Here is a 27,988-nt window from a genome sequence, read left to right on the forward strand (position 1 = left end):
CACGCGTTTATTTCCTCTATACCACATCTCGCTCGTATTTCCTCACTTCTTATTCTGTCTCTTAGAGTTTGATTTGTTATTTTTCGTAAGACTTTCATTTCTGTTGTTTCCAGTAGTCTTTGTGTTTTCGCCGTATCTGCTCTTGTTTCCACTGTGTATGTCATTATCGATCTTATTGTTGATTTATATATCCTGGTTTTCGTTTCCGTTGTGAGGTATTTGTTTCTCCAGATTGTGTTGTTGAGATATCCTGCTGCTCTGTTTGCCATGCTCACTTGTTTTTGTACTTCTTCTTCCACTTTTCCGTAGCTTGACAGTTTTATTCCCAAGTATTCAGTTTCCATCCCTTCTTCTATTATTTTGTTATTTACGACTAGTTTACATCTTCTCGGTTCCGCTAATATCACTATGGCTTTAGTTTTCTCTGTTGAGATCTCCATGTTGTACATGAGCGCCGTATCTTCGCATTCTTTAATTAATCTTTGTAGGTCATCTTCATTTTCGGCTGTTATTATGGCGTCGTCGGCGTAGCATATTATCCTTATTTCCTTTTCTCCCATTCTATATCCTCTTCTTTTTTTAACTTTCTTTATGATTTCATCCATTATCAGATTAAATATTAATGGGCTCAGCGAATCTCCTTGTCTAATGCCAGTTTCGTATTTGATAGGTTGCGATAGTTTTCCTTTACATCTTACCATAGCTATGTTATCTTTATATATATTCTCAATGAGTTTTACTAAATCCAGTGATATTCGCTTTTCATACAATAAATGTATCGCGTCCCGAATTCTCACTCTATCAAACGCTTTCTTCAAATCTATCAGACACATATATGCTGGTTTGTTGTATTCCAGAGACTTTTCTTTTATTTGTCTTATTACAAAAACTGCATCCGTGCATGATCTTCCTGTCCGAAATCCTTGCTGTTCCTCTTGCAGAGATATTCGTTCGTTTATTTTTGTCGCTATTATTCTTGTTGTCAATTTGAGTGTTGTATTTAATAGATTTATTGCTCGATAATTATTGGAGTCTTTCTTATCTCCCTTTTTGAAGAACATCACCATGATCGCTCTACTCCATTCATCTGGTATTCTGTTCGTGGTGATTATTTTATTAATAAGGAGTTGCATTTGTTGTACAAGATGATCACCTCCATATTTTAAGAGTTCATTTGGTATTTGATCTTCTGTTTTTTAATTCGTTTATTCCTTTCCTTCTTTCACATGGTTTTGGCAGATTTCGGTCTTTTCCTCAGTTATTTTATTTGGCGTTTCTGGTAAAGGTTCTTCGTTTTGTTTTTTAAACATTTCTGTCAGGAAGGCCACCCATGTATCCTCTTGTATGTGTTCTATTTCAACTAGTTCTTTCATTTCGCTTCTTTGTTCGTAAAATATCGTCATTTATATTATTTTTATTCATTTTTACACTTCAATATGCACACCCTTATGACATAAGTTCTTTAGAAATTTGTACGTTACATAAAAGTTCTTGACTTTCAGTTACACACCGTGAATTATTTTGAATATCTAACACAACAGAAACCCTAACACAACATGGTATAGACCATAACACTGTAGCACTTATTAAAAAACTATATTGGGATCAAATGGCGTCGATCAAAATAGACAATCATCTGACAGCAGAATTGCCAATAAAAAAAGGAGTTCGTCAGGGCTGTGTACTTTCTTCACTGTTATTCAATATATATTCAGAAAAGATCTTTCAAAATGCCATCGAAAATATTGAAGAAGAAATAAAAATCAACGGAGAATACGTAAACAACTTAAGGTACGCAGACGACACCGTCATTATTGCGGACAGTGCTGAGGGTTTACAACGATTTTTGAATGTCATAACCAGAGAGAGAGATAGCTTGGGACTAAATATAAACACAAATAAAACAAAAGTAATGGCTGTTACATGTGCACCAAATATCGACATTAAAATTTGTATCTATATCAAACATATAGAACCAGTACAAAGATTCCAGTATCTTGGCTGCTGGATAACAAACGATCTTCACCACGAGGTCGAAATACGTGCTCGTATAGAATATGCTAGGTCCGCATTTCAACGAATGAAAAAATTACTAATAAACTCTACGTTATCGTTGGATATCCGATACCAATTTGTAAAAACGTTTATTTATTCCATATTGCTATACGGAGTGGAAACATGGACTCTCGGAATTACAAGTATGAGGCGTATAGAAGCCTTTGAGATGTGGGTTTTTCGAAGGATGCTGAAGATCTCTTGGACAGAGCATGTGACCAACAACGAGGTGCTAAGAAAAAATGGTACTGAGAGAGAACTGCTAAATATTGTAAAAAACAGAAAAACGAGTTATCTAGGACATATTTACAGAGGAGAAAAATACAACTTCCTACGACTTATAATGGAAGGGAAAGTGGAAGGAAGAAGAAAATGCTCCTGGTTGAAGAATGTAAGAGACTGGATAGGCATGGACACACATTCGATACTAAGAACAGCTCAAGATAGAAAGCAAGTTGCTGTAGTTATAGCCAACTTTCAGTAATGGAGAAGGCACCTTAAGAAGAAGATCTAACAGAAAGTCTTTTATGGCATCAAAATCATTTGCATAGGAAATTGCTGCTTTAACCCATGTTCCCCATCTCGTAATTATGGGCTCTGAAGGCAAGCTTACATCTCCTAACTTTTCTTTATAGATTTGCACACGTAAAGGTGTGCAAAAATACCTCTTTAACGTTTAAATAATTTATTGACTAAATCAAATTAATTTCTAAGAACTTCTTTGTTTATGCCATGTAGAAGACAAGTGACGTGTACCATACTTGGATAAACTATTTGTCCTACCTAAAATTTTGTCCTACCTTTACCATATACGGAGCTGCATCTGATAAAAATATTACATTTTCACATTTTTTTATTACATTGGTCTTCTGCAGTTGTTTTGCAGCTAATAAATAAGGTTTTCCAGGTTTATCATCTTATAAGGCGCCGATTATAGGATACACCATATATCGACCACATGCATCTGTATGCAGTTGAAATAAGCAAAAATATGCAATATATGCATCTATTTCCTCTATTGATTATAAACGTCAGGGCAAGGCAAATAAGGAGAAGAAAAATGCCAATTCTGGTTTAGCTTGATGGATGTTTTCCATATAAGTTTGCAAAGGTAAAAGCTCTTTTTTGTTTTTACAAACTGTGAATATATTTATTAGAGTCTTATAAAAGGTTATATACAATAAATAAAGTAATAACTAACGAACACTAGCATAACGGAATATAATTATAGTTTCTAGTAATTAAACGAACAATTACATTTAGTAATATTCTTTGGTATGCTTGCCAAAAATCTGCTTTTTATCTCGCGGGAAAAATTCCAGCAAATACTCCCAATCATTAAATTTCAATTCCAGCAACTCAACTACTAAACTAGCGACTCTGTAACAAAAATGATGGTATTCTTCAAGGTTCAATCCTTGAGACACGCCAAACACATCTCTGGATTGAAGCAAGGCGTGTGTCGATTCCAAGTGGTCGGCCTGTTTTGTCAGAACGCAGATGCTACCTTTTTCTATAAAGTACATAGTTGAATTCACTTCGCCTGTTTTTACAATGTAGTCATTTTCGAAGTAGACGGTTTTCTGTAATTTGGTGCATATCTGACGTAACAGATTTTGGTCGATGTCCTAAAAATATATATTTACTTTAAAATATAAGGCATGTTATAATAATAAGGCGTTTTCAAATGCTCGCGGAGCGCATTATCTAGCTCAGTGGTTCCCAACCTTTTTCCCTTGATCGCTCCCTTAGACAGATTTCACCAGTTATGAATACTACCATCGCCCCCCCCCCCCCAATTAAATTGAAACAAATAATGAATCTATACAAAAGGTAAGTATCCATATTTATTTATTTTTATATTTCGTAAAATGATAAATGGTTATATATGTGTAAAAGAATTGTTAATGGCTTCCTTGGGCCTGGTGTCCCTCACATAATTTCTTTATGTCTGGCTCAATGTTGGTTAATAACAACCTCAACTCCCCTCTTTCTATTATGTCGAGCCTATTTCTTGGTCTGTTTTTCAATATACACACAGAACTAAAACCTTTCTCCACTAGATATGTTATGAGAAATGCCAATAATAATACAGTAGACTCCCTCTATAACGAGAACTGGAATGGCAGACTAATTACCTCGTTATAAGCGGATCTCGTTATATCCAACAACAATAATACTGTGCATACATATGAATATGTAGTTTTCTAAAACATTAACTTTCTATAGTGAAGCCATTCGGAGCAATATAAGATGCTAATAAATATTGTTTGAATGGCGTTTTTAAAACAAAGTTGTTTACTTTTATTGTCAATGAAATGCATTAAAACAAAAAAAAGTTGTTTACTTTTACTGTCAATGATATATGTTAAAACAAAAAATCTGTATTCTGTAAATATGTATAAAGCGTATAAAGTTATTTTGTCATTTTTGACTGCTTTAAATTGTCCAGTATTCTATCTATCATATTTTCTAAAGATGTGAAACAGTTTTATGCTTCTTCATTTGCGTTTTGTCCTTGGATAAAGTTTCTGACAACCTTTAAAACACGTGTGAATGGTCAACCCAATACAATGACACTTGTGAATCATAAATTTTACATTTCCGACTAAGAATCATAAATTGTAAGAAGTTTATTGCGGGCGGCCCGCAGTTAAAAAGGGTATTTATTTATAGCTACGACCGGGCCAAAACGTAAAAAACACGTTTTTCAATCTTATTTTTTTTCGTTATAAGCAAATTTACGTCGCTATAAAGGGTTATAGTTCAATAGAAATTTCACGGGACATCTAATGTACCTCGTTATAAGCGAAACCTCGTAATATCCGTGTTCGTTATAAAGGGAATATACTGTAATTTGATTGCATTCCACAAGATTGGATACACTTTTTTTATCTGCAGCCAAAATCTTTCGTACCCACACTCCCAAAAAAAACTTTCAATTTCAACTTCATGTCTTAAATCAATCAGGTTTTCTTGAAGAGGACATACCGTTTGAAACTTCCACGCTGAAAGGATTGATAAACCAAGTTGGCACTTTCAGATTAGTCAAATCTTGGAATCGTGACTGCAGATCTTCTTTCAGTATTTGAAGGTGGAGGCAGTACGTTTGAAGATCCTCAGAATCACCACAAGAAGATTTTAAGTTGGGGAATTTGGTCAGATCTCTTCTCTGCGTATTTTCTTCAAAAATAGATAGTTTGTCAATGAATGTTCCGACTACTCCCTTCGCTTTGGCCATATTTATGTTCTTCCCCTGCAGGTTCATTTCTTTTAATTTTTGAAAAATATCTGATAAGTAAGCGATATCATTTCGCTTCTCTTGTAGTTCTGTACTTAGTGTGGGGTCAGTAGTATTAAGAAATTCAATAGCAGTATCCATCAGACTGAAGAACCGCCTTAAGCAATTGCCTTTAGAAAGCTAGCGGACTTCCGTATGTAGTAGCAATGTATTAAATATCTCATCATTTTCTTCACAAAGTGTACGAAATATTCGATCATTCTTTGGTTTTGCTTTAATTTTATTTACCGCATCTATGACAAGTCGAAGAGAATCGTGCAACCTCCTACTCAAATTCTTGGCAGCCAAATGTTCTCTGTGAATGACGCAGTGAACACACAAAATTCCAGGTACTGCTTGTTTCAGATGTGCAATAAATCCCCAATGGCGCCCTGTCATTGTTGCTGCACCGTCAGTAGTACAGGCGATCATATTTAATAAGGGAATCTCTTTTGCCTCAAAAAATCTCTTAACGACCTCAAATATGGAAGATCCTTTTGTATCAGTAATCAGACTTCTAACAAATAGCATTTCTTCGGCCATTTCTCCATTGTCGTCAATAAATCGGACATATGACAGCAGCAAAGCTGTGCTGTCACGCAGGGTACTCTAGTCAAGTTGCACAGTAAACTCTCTGCTTTTCAATTTGTTGCAGAGAACATCTTCGACATTCGCTACCATTTCATCAATCCTTCTGGAGACAGTAATATTGCTGAAAGGAACTGCATCTGTTACTTGTCTGGCCTGACTGGGTTCCAAGATAGTATCAACTATCTCTTTGACAGCTGGTAGATTCTTATTTCCTGGCAAATCAATGAATCCATATTTTAAATATTCCGTTGAGTACTACCGGCACTTCTTTTTTAGGTGCTGACATTTTGAGAGCATAACAAAAGAGTAATTAATTACACCTTATTGAGAAGGCAAAGAATAAAAACACTATCTCGCAATTCTCAATAAATAATTATATTGCCACGCGTCGACGTCTCTGTCCGAATTCTAACATTGTGACTAATAATGATTCTAATATTGTGACGCCTCGTGTTCGATAAGATAAGTGGTTATGTCCGAATTGAAAGACAGATTTAACAGTTTCACAAATAAATCACAGTATCTTTATTAAAATAACAACTCCCTGAACACAATGACTGTCAGTTGAAACAAAACAACTTTATATACCACAATACAAAACTCGGGAACGAAAGACTCCGCGTTTGAAGCGACGACAACCTCGGCCGTTCGCTTTTTGTTCGAGTCAGATCGGCAGGAGCTGTACCTACTTCCCATCATTCTTATCCCACTTCTCTCTCTTTCTCTTTTGTGAGGATGATCGCACAATACGAAAGCTCGATCAACGGAAAATGAAGAATTCGTTATAATGTATAATTATAATGATAATGTATAGAATTACATTGTATTATGATTCATAGCTCTCTGTGACTAAACGAGATGTTTGTGTTATTATTACCTGCATTGGTATACGTATATTTACTTTTTATTATCCTATAGATATCCGATCGAAAGTATTGTATTTTTTTTCTCTTTTCTTATTTTTCTCAATTATCCATTTCTTGTTCTCCGGATGCTAAACGCCCCCCTTATCGCCCCCTTTTCTCTGTCAACCCCCATACCGCCCCCTTCGCTCTATCGCCCCCCTGAATATCTCAAATTGCCCCCCGGGGGCGATCGCCCCCAGGTTGGGAACCACTGTCTAGCTGATTCGGGCCGTAGGGAAATGCTCCTCAACAAACATCATGTTTGACATTCTTTTAACACTCGAAAGGAAATATTAACTAGTGCTAATTACTATTTAAATGGGAATAAGCCACAATTAAAGGTTAAAGTACGTTTATTGACGTTTCAATTTCCACTTCGGAAATCGTTCTCAGAAATTTTAAGAACGATTTCCGTGTGGCGAAGTAATTGTGGCTTATTCCCATTTAAATAGTAATTACTTTAAAATGCCACAAGAAAATAGCTTCAGAACAATATTAACTAGTGGGTTAATAAGTGGGTACTATGTTACTGTGTTACTTTGTTTGACCGATGTACATCTTGAGAGTTGTTTTGAAAAAACAATTGAATGTAATTTTGATTCTTTAACTAATTCATTGATTGTTTAACTGATTCATTCAAAGAAACATATTCACTTGTAAGAAAAATAAAAAATGATTACTAGGAAAGCTTTTCGAAAAAAATGGAACTTGATTTTTACGGTCTGCAAAAGGAAATATGGCGCTTGATAAAAGGTCAAAGAACGGAGGTAAAGGAACTAATAGAAACAAAATATCTAGAAAAGGATACGTGGATTGACTACCTAAAAAAGCTCTATCCAGAGGATGAACAAACGACGCTAGAGCCAGAAACACCGGAAATTACAACAAATGAAGAACTTAATATAAATGTAAAGGAAGTTCATACTCCATCGCCTAGTCCAGATGTTAATTTGTTCAACAGTTTTGTAACATGGTTGCTGTTTCGTCGTGATTTGTTATGACTGCGGTTCCGACGTGGTTCTTATTATCGAATGTGTGTCCATGCCTGTCCAGTCTCTTACATTCTTCAGCCAGGAGCATTTTCTTTTTCCTGGACCTCTTTTTCCTTCTACTTTTCCTTCCATTATGAGTCGTAGAAAGTTATATTTTTCTCGTCTGTGAATATGTCCTGGATAACTCGTTTTACTGTTGTTTACAATATTTAGAAGTTCCCTCTCAGTCTTCATTCTTCTCAGCACCTCGTTGATGGTCACGTGCTCTGACCACGAAATCTTCAGCATCTTTCAAAAAGCACACAGTTCAAAGGCTTCTATACGCATCATACTTGTAATTCCGAGAGTCCATGTTTCTACTCCGTAAAGCAATAAGGAATAAATGAATGTTTTTACAAATTTATATCGCATATCCAACGATGTTTACACTTACATTGAGTTATTGCATTTAAATTACTTAACTTTAGTTTATACTTATTTATCCTTGATTTGTTCTTGATTTTGTAGCCATATGATAGGTGGGTTTAAATTAATTGTCTTTAAAATACATAGTTTAAATTGACAGTCCTTGATTTTTCAGTATTTATATTTTAATAACTTTCCTTTGGTTTAATAGTCTTTTACATTCGATTTTACTGTCATAGAGTATGTGGGTTTAAATTTTTTGTTTGTTTAAGTTTAAGACCTTTTCATGTTGTACCCTTCTTTGCACCCGCAGAGTATTTGGGTTTTAATAACTTCTCATTGGTTTAATATATCGCTTAAAATAATGGTTCCCTTACATAAGGCACAAATCATATCAATCGTAAAGGTGCAAAAATCTAAATCCTATATCAAAATCACCCTCAAGACCCATGACCCTCCCTGACAAAAATTTCTGGATCCGCCACTGATTATAAATTAATTTCATTTTTAGTGCTAGTGCTAGAAAATTGTAAATAAATAAAATACTTGTTACAATAGGTTTTGAAATACCTTAAATATGTATGATTTTCGTATTTGGGTCTCATATAGAGCACTGGTTAGATCTTGTTGAATAGAGTACGGCATATGTATTAATAGCTTCGACTTTAGTAATCTATCTGAATACATCCACAAATTCTTCAAATATTTATCAGCTTTTAATAAGGGGTAATCTAAAATGCAATACAATCTTTGATATAGTATTTTATATTATAGTTAGCAGTGTAGTATTCTGGCCAGAATGCGCAAAGAATTATTTATTTTGTAGACAAATTATTACATAAATAATAATATTAAACCCTGTTCATTCTACAAATTCCCAATCGTCAATAGAACCACGTGTAAGCCAAACAGGGTCGTACTGATGTACGACCTATGTATCATATGATTTTTAAAAATATTTACTTTTGAAACTGTTAGTGAAAGAATTTCTTGAAATTTAATCATTATATCACAATTAAACTAAACTCTAAAAAATAACACGACCAGTAAATAACTTAACAATAACTATAACATAAATATAACACAATATATTAACTTAAAAATCAACACGATATAATTTGAATTTAAAATGATGGCAAGTTGGGATCTGTAACATGAGAATCTGTCTAATAAATTATATTTAATAGCCTCTTGACGAATGAAACGACGAATATCAACACGTGCTCATGTTTACTGATGGGAATTTGGTAAACGAATAAACTTTAATAAAAATTTGTTATTGATTGAATACTTTACTTTCCTTTTTCGTGTCTGGATCCAACTACAGTTTTTCTGCCCAATATCGGTCTACGTCTACACCCTTTGTATTTGCGAGCCATAAATCATCGAGGGTGCACTGTTATGGGCAAAGTCTGCATACTCTCAGGTGCTCCATATTCTGTATTTCCCCGCATTCACAAAGTGCGTCGCTGTCTGTCTTGATGCACCTGTGCGTATGCGATGGAGTGTCCGCCAGGTTCTCCAGTCCAGGTTCATTCCATTAGCTCGTTCTGGATGTAGGGGGAACAGTTCGGGTGGTTCGACGCTGACATTTCTCATAAACCTTTTCCTTGATTTAAGTCGGCTGATTCCTGGCGGTTCGTCAAACCCGTATAATTGGTACCTTTCATCGAAAGTTTGCCTGAACTTCTCCACATATTGTGAGGCGCATCTACGGTCGTCTGGTGATGCGAATCCAGCTACCCGGTACAATAGGGGTAGAGGGGTAGGCTTCATACAACCGGTAATTATTCTACATGTTTCATTTAACGCCGTGGTGACTTGTTGGGCGTGTCTAGATCTACCCCAGAGAGGACAAGCATATTCCCCTGTTGAGAAACATAAGGCCTCAGCTGTTGTGTTGCACTCCACTTGCTCCCTACAAGTTTCCGGAGACGGTTGTTTCTCGTAGAAACCTTTTGTCTTGTGCTCTGACAGTGAAATGTATACGTTAGTGACCGGTCTAGTATCACTCCAAGATATTTGGGCCTATCAGTATGTTTCAAGCGTTGTCCCTCCCAAGAAACATTCAGTTTTACATGCGCCAGTTGGTTGTTGAGATGGAATGCACATACTTGGGTTTTAGTAGGGTTTGGCTTTAATGAGTTTTGTTTGTAGTAAGTTGACATCATGTTTAAAGCTTCTTCCATCGTCGACTCTACTTGTGTAAGTGTTTTCCCCTTTACGGCTATACCAAGGTCGTCAGCGTAGACAAAAGTCTCAGTCTGAGGGTGCATTGGTTGGTCGTTAGTGTAAATGTTAAATAAGGACGGCGCCAGAACGCTTCCTTGAGGTAGGCCATTTTTTGGGTTCTCCATCTGCTCTTCTTTACATTTAGCACAACGTAGAAACGTCTATTACACAAGAGTGATCTAATGATATTTACCAGGTCATAGTTAAGAACAGTGTTATAGATCTTAGCAAGGTTCTGTGGTTTATCGTATCATAGGCCGCTGTGAAGTCTATCAAGGCTACTCCCACTATCTCTTTCTGCTCAAATCCCTCCTCTATGTATTCTGTTAGCTTCAGCACTTGACCTGTGCATGATTTACCTGGTCTGAAGCCTGCTTGTTGTGGGATTAGTTTTGCATCTAATATTTCCTGGATGCGGTTTGATTAAATAAAATGCGTGACATTATGGAAGTTATCAATCACAATTTTTTTTTAAGAACAAAACTGGTATAATTGCAGCTCAAATATAATAAAAAAATGTGTAGGCGGCAATTATCTGGCAGTATAAAAACAAGATATAATTTTTTTCACTGATTCTTTATTTAAGCTTTTTTTAAAATTGCAGGAATTAGTAATTATACCTGAGATTCCCTTAGATTGGAGATGAGTCTTCAGTGATATATATTTCATATTAAAATCCATGAGATTCTTTTCTGATAGGTATATAATTTTTAATATTGTTCCTAAAAAATGAAAACCTCATCATCCTAACAATTTTTAGGTTTATACGAAGTGAATCAAAAATAATTGTGCACTTGAGAATGCAAAGTCGGTGAAAAGCAACTTCAAAATTTTATAGCAGATAAAACAAATTTTTATTTGTATAAGAATGGCATACTTAAATCCAAATATACATATACATCAAATCAAGTAGAATTGTGTAAGGTTTTTTTTTATATTTTATTCAACAAGGACAACCTTTCTTTACTCCGATCCCTACATTTTTAACCAGTTAACGTTAACCAGTTTCTGTTTTGTTTTGTTCTGATTATTAGACTTATTAGGCAAATATGCAAGAAAGTGAAAAATATGCACTATTCTTCGTTCACAAATTGTTGAGAGCACGAAATATGCCTTAAACTCATAAAACGGTCGTAAATCATAGGCGTTCCTAAGGTGTTTATTCATTAAATAATAATATAATGTTTTAATACTGTTATATATAATATTGATAATATTTTAATACTAATATATTTAGTAGAAAAACAATTAAAACTTTCACGACTAATGTTGGTTATTATATTATATTAATAAAAATAAGAATTTAACCATTAACAATTTTGTAAATAAGAATACCTTATCTCTTTGAATATTTCAATACTAATCTTCGCGTTTAATCACTTTACTAGAAAACCTGGAATTCATATCCGAAGGTACTATTCGTTGCAAAATAATTAAGATGGAATTCCCCAGATTTTTAATAATATAATTATATTCGAAACTTAACTTGAAAGGGTGAAGTTATTAGGAACGAAAACAATTTTTTTGTTTAGTACGTTTTTGATCGCATGTAATTTACGGCTCGTCGGTGTTTCCGCGTCTACGGCAGTAATTAGCGTCTCGAATATTTCTTTTGCGAATTATATGCAGTGCGTGAGTGATTTTTTATTCCATATACCTACGAACATATACGTACCTTTCGCTCGTTCTCGTTTTGTTGGATTGTTTTTGATGGCTTCATCATCAACATCATCAAGTTTTACACCGGTACTGTTGCGTACAGTCAGTAAGTCTGTCTATTCACCAAGAGAGAAGACTATTGTCCTGAATGTTCACGATGCTCTGGTTTCTCAGAATCCCACAAACACTGTTCGCAACATAGTCGAAAGTTGTGCCAACATGACTGGCATAGGAGAGTCAACTTTATGTAGGTTCCTATCAGAAAGAAAAAAACACGGTATAGCTAACCTAAACACAAACGAACACTTAAAGAGAGACAAAAAGCCTATTGAAATTGATGAATTTGCCAAAAATGGTATTCGAAGGAAAATTCATGGATTTTTTTTCAAAAAAGAAATACCAAACCTAAACAAACTTTTACAAGAGGTTAGAGCCAACCCGGATTTGCCTCATATCGGACGAACTAAATTGTGGCAAGTTTTAAAAGAATTAAATTTCCGGTGGGAGAAATCAGACCGAAAATCACTTTTGATTGACCGGGAGGAGAAGATGATGTTGGAGAAGAAATTATCTAAGATTCATACGAAAATTCCGGGCTGAAGAAAGGCCCATCTTCTACCAGGATGAAACGTGGGTAAACTCAGGTCATACTCTAAAAAAAATTTGGTCAGAAAAAATGAATTAAGCTCCAGGCAAGCCTTTATGGAAGGTTGGTCTACTGGTATCTCCCCACCTTCTGGTAAAGGCAGTAGATTAATAATTTCTCACATTGGCAGTGAAAAAGGATTTGTTAAGCATGGTTTGTTGGAATTTCATTCCAAAAGCACAGAAGACTATCACGAGGAGATGACAGCTGATGTTTTCGAAGAGTATTTTGAGCAAATGATTGAACACATACCACCAAATTCAATTATAGTATTAGATAATGCACCTTATCATTCACGACTAGTAGAAAGACTTCTAACGAATGCGTGGAAGAAACAGGATATTCTTGACTGGCTGCGAAATAAGTATCTGCCTTACGAAGATGGAATGGTAAAAGCAAAACTTTTAAAAATTGCCCGGCAACACAAATCTAAGTTCAAGAAATACGTAGTTGACAAAATGGCGGAAAGGCGAAACATCACAGTCTTTAGACTTCCACTCTACCACTGCGAAATAAATCCAATTGAACTCATTTGAGCACAAATGAAAAGTTATGTGGTTAGAAAAAATACGTCATATAAAAGTTGTACGTGAATTGTTATAAGAGTCTTTATAACATATTACAAAACAAAACTGGAAAGATGCAGTAAGACATGTAATAGAAGAAGAACAAAAAATGTGGGATCTTGATAACATAATTGATGCGACCGTAGAGATTATTAACCTAATTATTAACCCTCAAGACGACTCGGATTCCGAAGTTGATCCTATTTATATTGAATTTAAATAGTTTTCTAATCGTAATTATATAAGGTAAGTAATAGTAGTTGTAATCGTAAGGTATTAAAGGGGAAAGGCGCAAAATGTCGCCTGTCAAAATGTTCAATGTGTTTTAAATGTATCCATTTTTTTTTTCAAATCCTGAGAAAACTAAAAAGCATTTTTGAAAAATTTAAAAGCAGAATGAAATATTTTTTAGAATAAATAAAAAGTTTCTTTTGCATGCAATATTTTCAATTAAAAATTATACTATATTTTCTCTTTTATTTTCACCCCTGTTACATAACATATTAAAATAAACACTGTAGAAGTTTTCAGGGACTTTCTGCCCTGAGTAATAATGTAATCTTTCATTCTGCGTTTAAATTTTTCAAAAATATTTATTAGTTTTCTCCGGATTCGAAAATAATGGATACATTAAAAACACATTGGAAATTTTGCCAGGCGACATTTGGCGCCTTTTTCCTTAATTAAATAAATGTATCTTTTACAAATGGCAAGAAACATTTTATTTTTGAATAAAATAAATAAGTTTTATTAAAAAATACAATTTACATAAGTACAATTTAAAAAATATATTTATTTAGTTCAAATAAATGTTTCAATCATAATACTCTACGACACTGGTCGTTCATATCTAACCATTCAAAATACCCCCGTAATAGGGTATTGTATTCTTTCAGATATAAGGTGGGTTAGTCGAAAACGTCTTAAACGGTCAGTTTTAGGTTGGTTTTTACTATTATATCGTATTACTTATCCTCTCTGTATTTCAGTTTTCTAATTAGGGTTAAACTTGTAGTGAGCTATCAACAAATTGTGAACCGGGTATAGTTTACCCAAAAATATGCATTAAATATGCATTTTTTTTTAGAAAATATGCATTAAATATGCATTATTTTAGAAAAGATAGTTTTCTTACCTATAATCATTGCAACAGCAATTTTTCCTAGAAGCATTGTGATTATGGTGAAAATAACTTCCGAATAAGTTACCGGATACGTATCGCCAATTCCTGTTATCGTTAAATTATTCAAAATGCAGTAGTAAGATAACAGAAGTTTATAAGATGTGCTGCTATCTAAAATGGCGTGTCTAGAATAAAAAAATATTGTCTTAAATTGGTAGTACTAAATTTTGTAGGCTATATACCCATAATGCTTTAGCCATGAATCGGAGGAACATTTTAAAAAAGGACAAGCCAGTATGAACCATATGCAGGATAAAATATGAATTAATGAACTGTAGCAGATAAGTAGTCTAGCTAGGTAGTACCACGTACTTTGATGCAATGTTTTTAACTTCTGAAATTAAGAAAATTACCTTGTAATAATTGTAAAAAATGGTATATCCGTTTTGCGCAGATTTTAGACAAGTTAAACAGTGTTATAGCCACATTGCGCAGTATTGAAATTTATATCTATTATAAAAATATCAAATAAATTCAAAAGACCAGAGCAGGGACTCGGCGACTGAGCAAGCACAGCAGTATGAAGATATGTCACTAAAGACAATAGCGAAACTAAGGTGCCTCATCCTGTCATTTATTATTCGATAAAGACATTAAAAATGTGAGAGTTCTTTTTTACCGGGACTCTCTTAAGACGTACATAAGACAATAATAGCCATCCACAGCACATTGTAATATTTCAAACGATGGATAGTGTTTAAAGCACACAAAACGAACGCGACCGCGTTCCTCAAAATCGAAAGAGATGTCTACTTAAAAAAAATAAAAATTTAAAATTTACCTGGGTCATAATTGTATCATGATATGTAGTTTTTCGGTTTTTAAAATCTACGTACAAATTCAGTGTTGTATATAAAAAACAATGATGATAAAACATGCAAAAAATATTACGGTATGTACCCCTTCAAAGAACACTAACACTGCACTGCACTGGGTACATATAGGAAATAAATTTAAATAATGAGATATGTTTTCTTTTCCGTATTGCCCATCAAACAGAAATATTCAGCATAGTTATTGTCTGCTCTTGTAGGATACATATAAAAAATATAAAAACTTACACTGACTTATGGACTTGTTTAACGATACTGTCACTAACAATACTGCCAAAGATAAAAATGGTTTCAAACACAAACAAAACAATCGCCAATATGGTGAAAAGTCGGTACCAACCAGCGGACAAATTCCTTTTCACGATTCTTATTGAAAACAAATACTTAAAGTATATTTTCGCATTTAAAATTTTAAATTGCAATTCTTAAAACGTAATTTGGGCCGAATGAAGTAAAAATTACTGAGATACTTACACTGTTTTTATTCGAAGATTTGTAATACGTAAATTAAAACCTTAACAGATATGTTTGTAATTTGAATTTCATCAGCGTACTGTGGGTGGTGGGAGACCTGGGAAGCATTCGGGCTCAGAGGATTCGTCACTGATTTACTCGAAACAATCATCCTCATCCCAATGAATTATATGCCCGAATATCCTTATTGCCTGCAGTTTTGTTGGTTGGATCGAGTAGCTCGACAGAACTGTTGCCGGTACCAAGCACGGATAAAGGAGGAGGAGTCTACAGCCAGGTTAGCACCCTACTGATAGACTTTAAAACCATATAGCTCATAGAAACAGGATTATGCCTCGGAACAGGAATTATTTCATTACGACGACTAACGCGAGAAAGAGGACAACGAATTTATGGAAAACGAGAAATATACTTCGCATCGGTACTTGGAATGTACTCTAAACACAAGAGAGCAGGAAATTACAAAAGGTCGATCATTCAAATATAGAACTCCACATCTTAATTTGCACAACCGTCAAATGTCCCCAAAATTTTCCATTTCCAGTAGATAATGCATGTTTACTACTTCTTCCCGCAGTTTTTTGTAGTGTCCACAAAAATTTGATTCGAGTGCCTTATTCTCAACCTGACGCTGTATCTTCTCCGTCTTTTTTTCTATCATATTCTCAATCATATTAGGCCAGCTATCTCTCCATTCCCATTCACACCTTACCTCAACACCAATTTTTTTCCCATGCTCATCTATACGAATAGCTTATAAAAAAGAAGTAGAAGAAGAAGAAGAAGAAGAATATCCTTGTGTATGCAAGTCTCTACAGATTTATCTATCTGCGCAGAATGGCTATCATATCATTTCAATATTTTGCAACCGGTTTTAATGCAGTTAATATCTGCGCAATACGGATATACTCTAAAACTCCAACCTCTCCGACTTACCTGATCAAAATATTTAATAATATAATAAAACCGTAACATATGCAATATCCTAAAACAGCTGTAGAAGAAAAACCATTCTTCTCTACGAAAAATGAAGCATAACAAGCCTACAGGTAAGTTTGGTATAAGATCCCAAAATATTTCTCCCGGATTGTTTAGATATTTCTTGCATATTATTGAGTTCACATTTATCGTGCTTCCATACGTGTTGACATACGCTTTATGTAACTTGATAAATACCCTCAAGTAAAATATTGGCTCTAAGCATAGGTAAAGGAATCCAAATGTGGAACTGTCTTGAGTGACAAATACGTAGGGTATGAAGTAAATGTTCAATAAACTTGCTAACAGTGTTATTATATCTACTACCTAAAAATATTTTATGACATGTATAATATTATTAGAGCAGGCAGAAGTATGTAGAGAAATGCAAATATACGACTATAATGCAGTCAAAGACAACATAAAAAATTTAAACAAGCCAAGAACTATAACAAAATTGTAGTATGTCCTTAACACATTTCTATTTTTAGGTCTGTCCAGTCAAACTGATTGTGGTTATACATGAAAGAAACATGCCAAATCCACCATTTTCGGGGAGGAGTATTTTGATTAAACAAGGATTATAAAAAAAATTGTTTTGGATAATGTCACACATGTGTGACACTGGTTTATAGTAATAAAAATTTGAACATAACTCAAGTGTAACAAATATGTTACATAAAAAATTTTAGCTAGGTACTACATTATAAAAAATCATTTATTTCTTTAACATTAACAAAAATAAAAATGACTTCCAATAAAAAATGAAACATAAGTTTAATTGTCTTTTCTGTGCCACTCAGCAAAACAGGGTGTAACACATAACCCAATGGGCTTTCCATCACTCCCCTTACATTTCTGACATGTACCAGGTGTCAGCCCTTTTTTTGCTTGCACTGCACTGTCGACATCTTTTCCGCTTATTTTCTTTTTTCGAGTTGTGTAACAACTTTTTCTCTGGTTGGCCGTTCTGTTTGTCCCAATAAATGTTTGATCACTTCCTCTCTAAACTGAAGGTACGACCTTCTTGTTTTCTTTTGCGTGTTTTTATTTTTATTCAACAACCAGTTGCCATTTCACAAATATCTACTAAGTAAAAGAAAACTTTTATGTATCATCTCAAAGTTTTTTGTCATCTTGTCAATTCTGTCAATTCCCGACATAAAGGAATTGTAGTCACGTATTATTACTGGCTTCAATTTTTTCTGGCCTCTACGATTTTCAACTTCAACCATTTTGGAACCATGCTTGGATGAAATCATTATTACATTTCTCTTATCTTTCCATTTTAATACTCTGATTGGACCTCTTCTTTGCCATACGACTTCTCCTTTCTTTAATTTTTTTGTAATAACACCAGAGCTAGTAATCTCATAAATTTATATTCCATCATTCCAAATATACTGACGGAATATTAACCGCCCTCTCCACAGTAAGAGGGCTTGGTCAAGACTTAAATTCTCTCCTGGATAGTAAACTTTAGAGATATTATTTATGATATGTTTTGTAACGTTTTTAATTTTGTGAAGTCGATCTTGAACATCTACGTCTTCCGGCTTGTAAAAACAAATATTTTTAAGAATAGCTTCAAACTTTGATCTGGGCATAGTTTTTCCAAATATTGAAAAGTGATATACTGGATCTGTGCTCCAGTATAAACGTAAGGAGAGAAGTTTTATATTTCCCATTAATATGAAGAGACCCAATTTTTTTTAAAGTCGTCAATATTTATATCTATCCAGCGTCTTAAAAAGGAATATTTTTTTAAATTAGGGTTCTCTTTACGTGAAGCAGCTCTGTGGTTTGTCCACTCTACGACTTTTATCAAAAGCTCTTAATTAAATAGTTATGAAAAATATTGTATAGGTGTTGCGTTAACAGGAATTTCTACTTTTATATTTTTTCTTTTTCAGTATACTGATGTATCTCAATATCTTTCTCTACATCAAGCCAGTCCGCCTCATCATTTTCTTGTACCACATTTTCATTTGCATCGTTCGCTTCGCCCTTATCATTACTAGACTCACTGCCTTCATTGTTCGACCCACCCCCATCATTGCTAGTATCCTCATTCTCTCTTCCAGAATGAGAAGGAGAATATTCACTTTCACTAGAATAAAATATTTCATCATTATGGTCCTCCTCGAATTCATATTCACTATTTTCGGTATCTCTGTACTCACTAACTTCCCTACTAGCCATCTCGGCCTCTAATTGAAGATCTCGTGTACTTAGATGTCGTTTATTAGATTATATCATCATCATTTTGGCTTTACAACCCTGTGTGGGTCCTAGCCTCCCCAAGAATTTTTCTCCAGTCGTCCCTATCCATCGCCTTCCTCCGCCAAGCACGTATTTCCATATTTCTCATGTCTTCATTATATTATATTAGATTATATTACCTACCTAAATTATACACAATAACGACACTTTTCGTATTTGACGTTTGCATACGTGCTATAAATTTATAGGATATTTCTTCTTTTTTTCAGCCATAGCGTGTGAAAGAAGGATTGTTCAGGCGGACTGTGGCCAAATTTACACCCATTGTGACAAACCGTGGTAAAATTATTTTACATTTCATCACGTAAGTTCGGTGTCACACATGTGTGTCGACAGTTCTTACGAAAACTTCACCGTCACACATGTGTGACGGTTGGTCGTGAATGTGTTAATAATTTTAATAATATATGATAACAGCATTATAAGAAAGTGGGACAGTAAAGCAAAGCTTATAAGACTGTTCTAATTCACTTACGTTAAATAATATATGGTCAGGATTAAGCGAAAATTTGAACCACTTGTTCGGCAAAAAGAAATCTGTAGCACATTTTTCTGTAATCGTTATATCACCAGTTTTAGTCGTTGATTCAGTATCTGATTCTAGATCGTCCAATTCTTTTGAAGAACCTAGAAGAAGAATTTATTATTGAGTCAAAACATACACCATCACCATACAAAGAAAATATTTATCGTTTCAGCGTTGCTTGTTTTGTTTTGTGTTACTCTGAGTGATGATGAAACAATTTTGGATTTTAATAATGATAGTAAATGGAGCACTGCTCAATAATTTGTTTTGATCTTTTTATATTTTGGTAAAGTATTGTTTCACTCAATGTTTCTCCATCTTGCCATTTGCTTTCGGTCCCTCAGGTAACTTTTGTCTAGTTAGACTAGAAGTGTATTACCAGCAAACTCAAGTTTATTAGGGCAAAATTTGATGGTCCACTTCATCAAACACCTTTGTTAAGACTTTTACACCAGATTTATTTATTTCTAGTTTTAATTTGAGTTACTAGTTTATTTAAAGTCATAATATAACTCATTTAGACTCTTCGTGGTAATTTTAGGGTCAGTTATATGAATATTAGTCTGAATTTTGTCCTTGCCAGAATGTCATTCTGTCTCCGGCTTCTGCACATAATGTAGCCTTTCTTAAATAATTTTAAAGTGTTTGTTTGTCCTTTTGTAGTGTAGTGTGATGTACATTTATATGTTTATGACATTTTGTTCTTGTCGGATAGGCCGCAATTGACGAAATGCCCCTGAAGAATGATCTAGGGATCGAAAGTACTTGGGCAAGATTAAATTAAACTGTGCTCGATATATGCCTTTTATCTGATCAAAGTTCATTTATTCGAGCATTCAACCTTATATTTATTTAAACTTTTATAAGTTTATAATAAATAGTTATGGTAGGACCGATGATGTACGAAAGTTGCTATAATTATTGACCTTTACCGCGCGTATTCTGGATTTTATAATCTATTATGTAGGTCATTATTATATAAACATTTTCTGTGTAGTTATTGTAGTTATTTGTATTTTAGGTTCTAATAAATGGCTAATAAAAAGCTTGTGTAGAGAAACTAAAATCAACATAATTTTTTATGATAAAGGGACTTGTTTAAAAACTACTTCTAGTCCTCTTATAAGGAAAATGGTTGCATCCCTTACAGTGCGAAAATTTTTTAATGAAAAACTTAACTCCCATATGTTATCTATAACATCTGAACACCACACCACACTTTGTTGGAATCGATACTCACCAAAAAAATCAAACTGGCTAGTACTTTTAGCAACCAAATAATTGGGATGTTCCTTAAAATGTCGCTCCAGGTCTTTTAACACAATAGGATAGTAACTAACAGTATTGAAAAACGTTTCTGTATCTAGAGCCCATATTTCTACGTTTCTTCGCGCTTTCACACAGAGCGTACTGGAACTGTTGGCGGTTTTTCTAATATTACCAAATACTCCAGCGGGACCTAAAGTGTACATGTGTTCTCCGTTTTTGTTACATATGTCTACTTGGCCAGAAACTACTATGTATATATCGGAAATTACGTCTTTATATCTGATGATGGAATCTTCTAAAATATAGTTAACGTAAAATGAATGATTAAAAAATTAAAAATACTTTAAATATATTATATCCGATATTAAGAACCGAGAGAAACGTATTATACTACAATATATAGTGCAATTAATATCGGTTCATCTGAATTCGTACTCACGAGGACCATAATATACAATATTTGCGACGAAAATAATTATTTTTGGACTGCTATCGGCAAAAAATATTTTTTCATCTGAGTGCCAGAGAAGACTATGGTTATAATTATATTATATAGACTATATCATCATCATCAGTGGCATTACAGCTCGTTATGAGCTAAAGCCTTCTTCAGAACAATCTTCCATTCGCCCCTGTCTCTGGCAACTCTTCTCCATGCTTTAACTCCGATGGATTTTAGATCATCCTCTATGTTATCTTGATACCTAAGTTTTGGTCTTCCTCTGGCTCGTCTTCCCACTGGTCCTCTTCGGTCGAAAATTTTTCTGATCGTTGCATCTTCAGCTCGCCTAATTACATGTCCTATCCATCGAAGGCGTGCTAATTTGATACATTTTACAACGTCAGGTTCCCCAAAACTTCTATATAACTCAAAGTTGTAGCGCCTACGCCATAAACCCTGTTCTTGGATTCCTCCATATATTTTCCTTAGAATTTTTCTCTCGAAACGTTTAAGCAATTCTTGGTCGTTCTGTGTAAGTGACCACGTTTTAGACCCGTATTTTAACACTGGCCTTATTAGTGTTTTATATATGGTAACTTTAATGTGTCCTCAAGCCATAATAGCACTTATTGGCAAGCACTATTCTTCTTTTAATTTCTTCTGAGGTAGACGAAGGTGTCCACACTTTCCAGTTCCAGATCATCAATTAATAGTCTAGGTATCTTGGTCTAGGTATCTATCATATACTTGGTTTTCTGTGCGTTTATTTTTAATCCCATTCTAAGTGCAGACGCCTTTAGTGATCGAAATGCTTCGATCAGAGATTCTGTGGACCTAGCAATAATGTCTATATCATCTGCATATCCAACCACTTGTACAGATTTATTAAAGATGGTGCCATTCGTATTAATATGGCACTCTCGAATTACTTTTTCTAGTGCAAGGTTAAATAAGAGACACGACAGTCCATCTCCCTGTCTCAGTCCATTTTTACAATGGAAGGGTCTGGAAAAGTCGTTTTGGATTCTGACTACACTCTCTACGCCTGTGAGTGTAAGTTCTGTTAGTTGAACAAAATGAAGCGGCATTTGAAATTCCACCATAGCCTGTAGAAGTTTTTGTCTGTTGACTGAGTCGAATGCGGCTTTGAAATCCACGAATATGTTGTGGGTGTCAACTCTGAACTCAAGCGTTTTCTTAAGAATCTGCCTGACTGTGAAGATTTGATCCGTTGTTGATTTATTGGATCGGAAACCGCACTGGTAGTTCCCAACTATTTGTTCAGCATAGGGGATCAATCTTCTGTACAATAAGTTGGACAATACTTTATATGCCACGTTAAGTAGGATGATGCCACTATAATTATCACACACCATCATATCTCCCTTTTTGTGAAGAGGGTGCATTACACCTAATTTCCAGTCCGCGGGCGATTCCTTTCGTTGCCAGATTTTGGTTACTAATTTATACATGTGTTTAAAAAGGATGTCACCACCACTTAAAGAGTTCGGCAGGAAGATTGTCCAAACCGGGAGCTTTGTTATTTTTCAGTTTTAAAATGGCTTCTCTAATTTCTTCTTTGGTGGGGGGCGGCTCTTGAGCGTTTTCATCCATTTCAGGCAAAGTAATTTCTATTTGGTCCTCTTCACGACTATTGCTAAGCAGTTCTTCAAAATGATTCGCCCACCTGTTTAGTATCTGTTCTTTGTCACTAATTATGGAACCATCTCTGTCTTTACATGCTGTTATTCTGGGTTTGAATTCTTTTCTGCAGCTGTTTATCTTCTGGTAGAATTTTCGCGAGTCTTTTTTATTGTGACGGTTAACAATCTCGTTTAGAGTCTATATACGAACTATATAGACTATATACGAATAAAATATTAGTTATTTTTTCTCCGCACATTTTTGACAGTTACAGTTTTCCTAGTTACAGAATCAGAACTGAATATTTTCGCGATCGTCACTCATCGAACAGTAATTATTTTTACCTTAAACTTGAATTGCAATAATAATTTTCGTGAACAGACAATCAGAACTGATTTTGTTGGTCGTAAGCCATTCTTTTTCGCGTGTAGTATGGGAAATTATAGTCTTCGATTAGTGTAAAAACTGTAAATAATACCTTTTTGGAAAAACAAAATTTTCATCTTGCTGAGCAAAATGTTTAAATAATTCGCATCTAGGTTGGGGAATAAAGGAATTGTTTTTAAAAGCATTTCGTTTCTGTGCATCAAAAATTCGGCATTAAAGTAACTGCCGGAAGAAAGATGTTCGTGTGATTTAATGTTGAAGCCTTGAGAACGTGTCCATATTAGCTCAAGATGGTTTAAGACCTAAAAAAAGTTTTAATAATCACGACATGGCTTCTATTGGTGGTATAAAAGAAGAGATAAAGCTACTAGAAATAAATAAATAACTGTTTTGGATTGCTTAATCTATTCACCTACCTTAGCTCGTTCTACTAAAGCGAGAATACAACCAGCTAAAGCTGCTTGCTTATAAGCAAGGACTTAAATTAAATTTCTCTTAAATTACGTCTAGTTAAATGCTACATTTTTCCAACCTTATTATATGGTGAGAAGGCCTGTATGTTGACAGAGACCGACGTATTCTTCGTATAAAGTAGTCCACAGAATCAAAAAAGATAAAGAAATCATGATAAGTACCGTATACTCAAATTGATTACCCAGGAAAAATCTCCACGTGGTAGAAGAAGTATGAGCCGATCTCGCAAGAAGAGGAGTGACAATCGAGGTCACAACCCGCCAATGGACAAGCAAAATTTCTTATATAAAAAAAGAAAAAGAAAAGGGGGAAAACAGATAGCAGACGGCGGAGAGGCAGAAGACACTCGTAGCTCGTAGCTCAAAGATCTGCGGAAGTGTTTCGGGCTCACGTCGGTCGAACTATTTAGAAGTGACGTAAACTATATCAGAATTGTCATGTTAATAGCCAACGTTAGCAGCGGACAGGGCACTTGAAGAAGAAGAAGATTCAGCCACCATAAATTAATATATCGTACACCATATAAAAAAAACGGGTGTGGCAGTCCAGTGGGACTCCCGGTAGAAGTTATACTTCTATACACGCGTTCGCTGTTAAAAATGTATATAAGTCACTCTGCACAATCATTACATATGTAATGCTATAGGTAAGAGAGAGCAGAAAGACAAGAAGAATTAGTTATATAGGTATAATGCAAAAAAAAAATTTACACATACTCTTCAGTAAAATTCATTGTTTATTTTGTTATTAATATAAAAAATACAATACAATAAATACACTGCAACATAATTCAATAATAATACAATATAAATTAAAATGTAATATTCATAAGTATTTAAAACTGCCAATATACATAAACTTACTTTACAAAGATAAAAATAAAAAACCAACAGCTCGGATTATGTTGTAAATTTTCATTTTATTTTAAAATTTATGTTTTTTGCGTATATTACATATATATTTAATAAGAGTACCGTGAGGTTTTTAAATATTTCAAAAATAAAAAAGGAAATTCATAATTGGGATTCGAAACCAAACACGTAAAGGATTTGCCAATTAGACATAACACTAACGGATTTCAAAATTGACAGTTCTCGGTAAAACAGTGATTATTTTGAAATACAAAAGGCTAAAATAATTATAAACGTTTAATTTTAAATAATACAAAACATATCACATAAATAATAATATTAATAAATATTATAATATATTATATTATATACGTATATATACTATATATAATATTAAATATATATACAAAAGGAACATTTTTATTCTCGAGAGAGGAAGAGAGAGAACATATATTTTCTGTCTCTCTCTTACTCATTATCTTAAATATGTAATGGTTTCACAGATTCACTCTCATGCAAATTTCCAACGCCGACCGTGCGTATAGAAGTATAACTTCAAAAATTTAATAAAAAGTTTTTTATAAGAGGTATATTTATTAAAAAAACCTTTCAACGGAACCTTTTGGCAATAAATATTAGTAGCAAGTGAATTATAAATAAAATTTGGAACGTGTGGATAATGAAAAATTTGGCCTAACCTTTCAAATTTTGACTAAAATTTATAGAGGCAAAAATAACATCGTACCTGTTTCCTTAGTGTAGGAGGTATTTGGTTCCTCTTTAAGAATTTTAACATCTCAATGGAATTTTGTCGAAATTCGAACGATTCTTCAGCTTCTGCCAGCATTATAGAACATACAGTCACAGTCAGCATCGCAAAAATAAAATATCCTACTATAATTATTAATACTGTCGCAATTTTCGTAGTAGTTGTCATTGCGATGATGTCACCAATGCCAGTATTGGTTAACAAGCTTAAGATGATATACATACCTGCCGTATAGATTTCATTCATATCTACAATGCAAAAAAATGCACAACATTTTAGTGAAAATATATAGGAAGATATTTGAATAAAATTTAATAAAATCATACCTGGAAATTTTGGCATCCAAGTGTCTAGAAAAAATGCATCTTTACAACGTATTAGATTAATTCTCCTTTCAGCAGCATCATGAACTGACAAATTGTTGGTAAAATTACTTACTGTAACGAATTGACAAAAATAGTTAACCGCAAGACCCGTCAAAAAGTTTGCTATAACAATAATAAACAAAAAACTTTTCAAAATCCTTATAGATACAAATGACTCGAAGGTGCGGTTTTGAAAATAGGAGAGACACTTGTATACTTTTATAAACTGTACAAGTTTCAACAGATTCCAAAAGCAGTGGGTGGAATGGAAAAATATTTTATCGACGTCTTCATCTTCAGCGTGAAACATGAATAAGGGCCACGAAATTGCTGCGATCAAGTCCAGTAAAAATCCATGAGTGAAATAGTACCTAAAATAGAATTAAAATATTTGATAATACTTTGTAAAGTTGCAGTGAAACAAAGCACGCACAGCAAACAAACAAGGCAAGAGAGTGGGCGTGCATGATTTGGACGCTAAATTTAAAATTCGACACTGAAAAATAAAATTACCTATTTCTGCATACATGATTTGGACGCTGGGTGTAAGTAAAATGTAAATGGAAAGTCAGGTAATAAAATTTTAGAGATTAACCTTCGGAGTACCAAGACTGGATCAAGCGTGACCCGAAATTCACTTATTTCTTAATATTTCCTGAAATAATTTTTTTACAAATCCTATTGATCGTAAGTGCTCCTTATCTGTTTCAATCTATTTTTTCGTGTATCATTCGTGAACATGCAAATTACAGTTTTTCCTCTACGTAAAATCTATGATACCGGGTCAGTCCTGACCCGTTCTTGGGATTTCGAAGGATTTTTCAATATGTTTGCAGGTACACGTAAAACGCAGCCGTCTCTGTTTACCAGTGAACGTATTCAAGGCCAAATGATTAGGTTTGTAGAAATATTAGTCGATAGAAGTTAACCTTGGGAGTAAATGTAGTGTCTAATAGGCATATTCTACAAGAAAGTCCGAGACGAGAGGTCCAACTTTGGTGTAAAGCGGTATTTCACGTTTGTTTATAAATTTAAATCAAGCATCGATCTTGAAGTGTGCAGTATTATATTATCAAAATGTGGAAAAAGAATAAACCTTTGAGTGAAGCTGAGTTGTATGCCTTACTCCTATCAGATAGTAAAGAAGATGGCCTTGCAGAGCTTTATGAAAGCAATAGTGAAGCGAGTGATAATGACGGTTGTGAGCCAGAAGCACATGAAGGTAATTTATCAATTACTGAACTCGAGAACGAGGAAGTTTTAGCGACAACTTCTGAAAATATAGATAGTGAAAGATCTAACGTATCTGATGTTTTGTGCGAAGGACGAACATGGCGTTATTTAGCTCCAAAAAAGGGTAAGACATTGGCATGTAATTTATTACAGAAAAACGTAGGTCTAACTAAGAAAAGTCAAAATATTGAGACATGCATGGATGCCTTTAATTTATTTTTTTCTGATAGTATTATGTCAATGATTCTCGAGTATACCAATAAGAGAGTTATTGAGTTCATAGCTGCGTATAACAGTAAGAACGAGGAAAACATGAAGGATTGGATTGAAGTTGATCTAGTCGAACTGCGTGCTTTCTTTGGTATACTTATATTATGTGGAAGGTTCAGAGAGTCCCATGAGAAAGTGCAGAATTTATGGTCCAATACAAATATTGCATTTACGCGTCCTATTTATAAAGCATCTCTAAGCCGGAATAGATTTTTAAGTATTTTGAAGTATATTCGCTTTGATAATTTGGATACGAGAGCAGAAAGAAGAGAACGAGATAAATTAGTTCCTATTCGAGAAATCGCTGATCTATTTGCCCAAAATTGTAGGGAATCATATGAACCATCTGTTTTTGGTACTATCGACGAGCAGCTTATTGATTTTAGGGGACGTTGTCCATTTCGGATTTATATACCAAGTAAACCGAAGAAATATGGTATAAAGGCTTGGACCCTATGTGACGCTGAAAATTTTTATTGCTGTAACTTTGAGAGGCCCAAGAGTTGTCAAAACACTTGCAGAACATTGGTATAGGTCTGGTCGAAATATTACAACTGATAATTTTTTTACCGACATTGCTTTATCTGAAGAACTCTTATCCAAAAATTTAACTCTTTTGGGTACTATCAGAAAAATTAGGAAGAGTTTACCCAAATCATTGCTTGAAATGACAGAT

The 27,988-nt window shown here is 34.2% G+C and overlaps 1 protein-coding gene across 2 annotated transcripts in view; it reads right to left on the bottom strand.

Moving 5' to 3' along the window:
• Positions 1-3,213: 3,213 nt before the first annotated feature.
• Positions 3,214-27,988, bottom strand: part of LOC140450118 (uncharacterized) — a 68,644-nt gene continuing 43,869 nt past the window's right edge. Inside the window, exons 14-24 of one of the 2 annotated variants that reach the window (XM_072543553.1) lie at positions 25,771-26,180; positions 25,421-25,692; positions 23,442-23,652; positions 20,849-21,172; positions 19,558-19,709; positions 16,758-17,126; positions 14,697-14,848; positions 14,467-14,639; positions 11,081-11,182; positions 8,799-8,959; positions 3,214-3,683 (exon numbers count right to left, since the gene is read on the bottom strand). In XM_072543553.1, coding sequence (XP_072399654.1) covers positions 3,315-3,683; positions 8,799-8,959; positions 11,081-11,182; positions 14,467-14,639; positions 14,697-14,848; positions 16,758-17,126; positions 19,558-19,709; positions 20,849-21,172; positions 23,442-23,652; positions 25,421-25,692; positions 25,771-26,180 — 2,695 coding nt within the window. In that variant the 3' untranslated portion in view covers positions 3,214-3,314. The remainder of the gene's footprint in view (positions 3,684-8,798; positions 8,960-11,080; positions 11,183-14,466; positions 14,640-14,696; positions 14,849-16,757; positions 17,127-19,557; positions 19,710-20,848; positions 21,173-23,441; positions 23,653-25,420; positions 25,693-25,770; positions 26,181-27,988) is intronic. The other variant, XM_072543554.1, reaches the window with a different exon arrangement.

This window comes from Diabrotica undecimpunctata, chromosome 9, assembly GCF_040954645.1.
Source record: "Diabrotica undecimpunctata isolate CICGRU chromosome 9, icDiaUnde3, whole genome shotgun sequence".
In the NCBI taxonomy this organism is placed as follows: domain Eukaryota; kingdom Metazoa; phylum Arthropoda; class Insecta; order Coleoptera; family Chrysomelidae; genus Diabrotica; species Diabrotica undecimpunctata.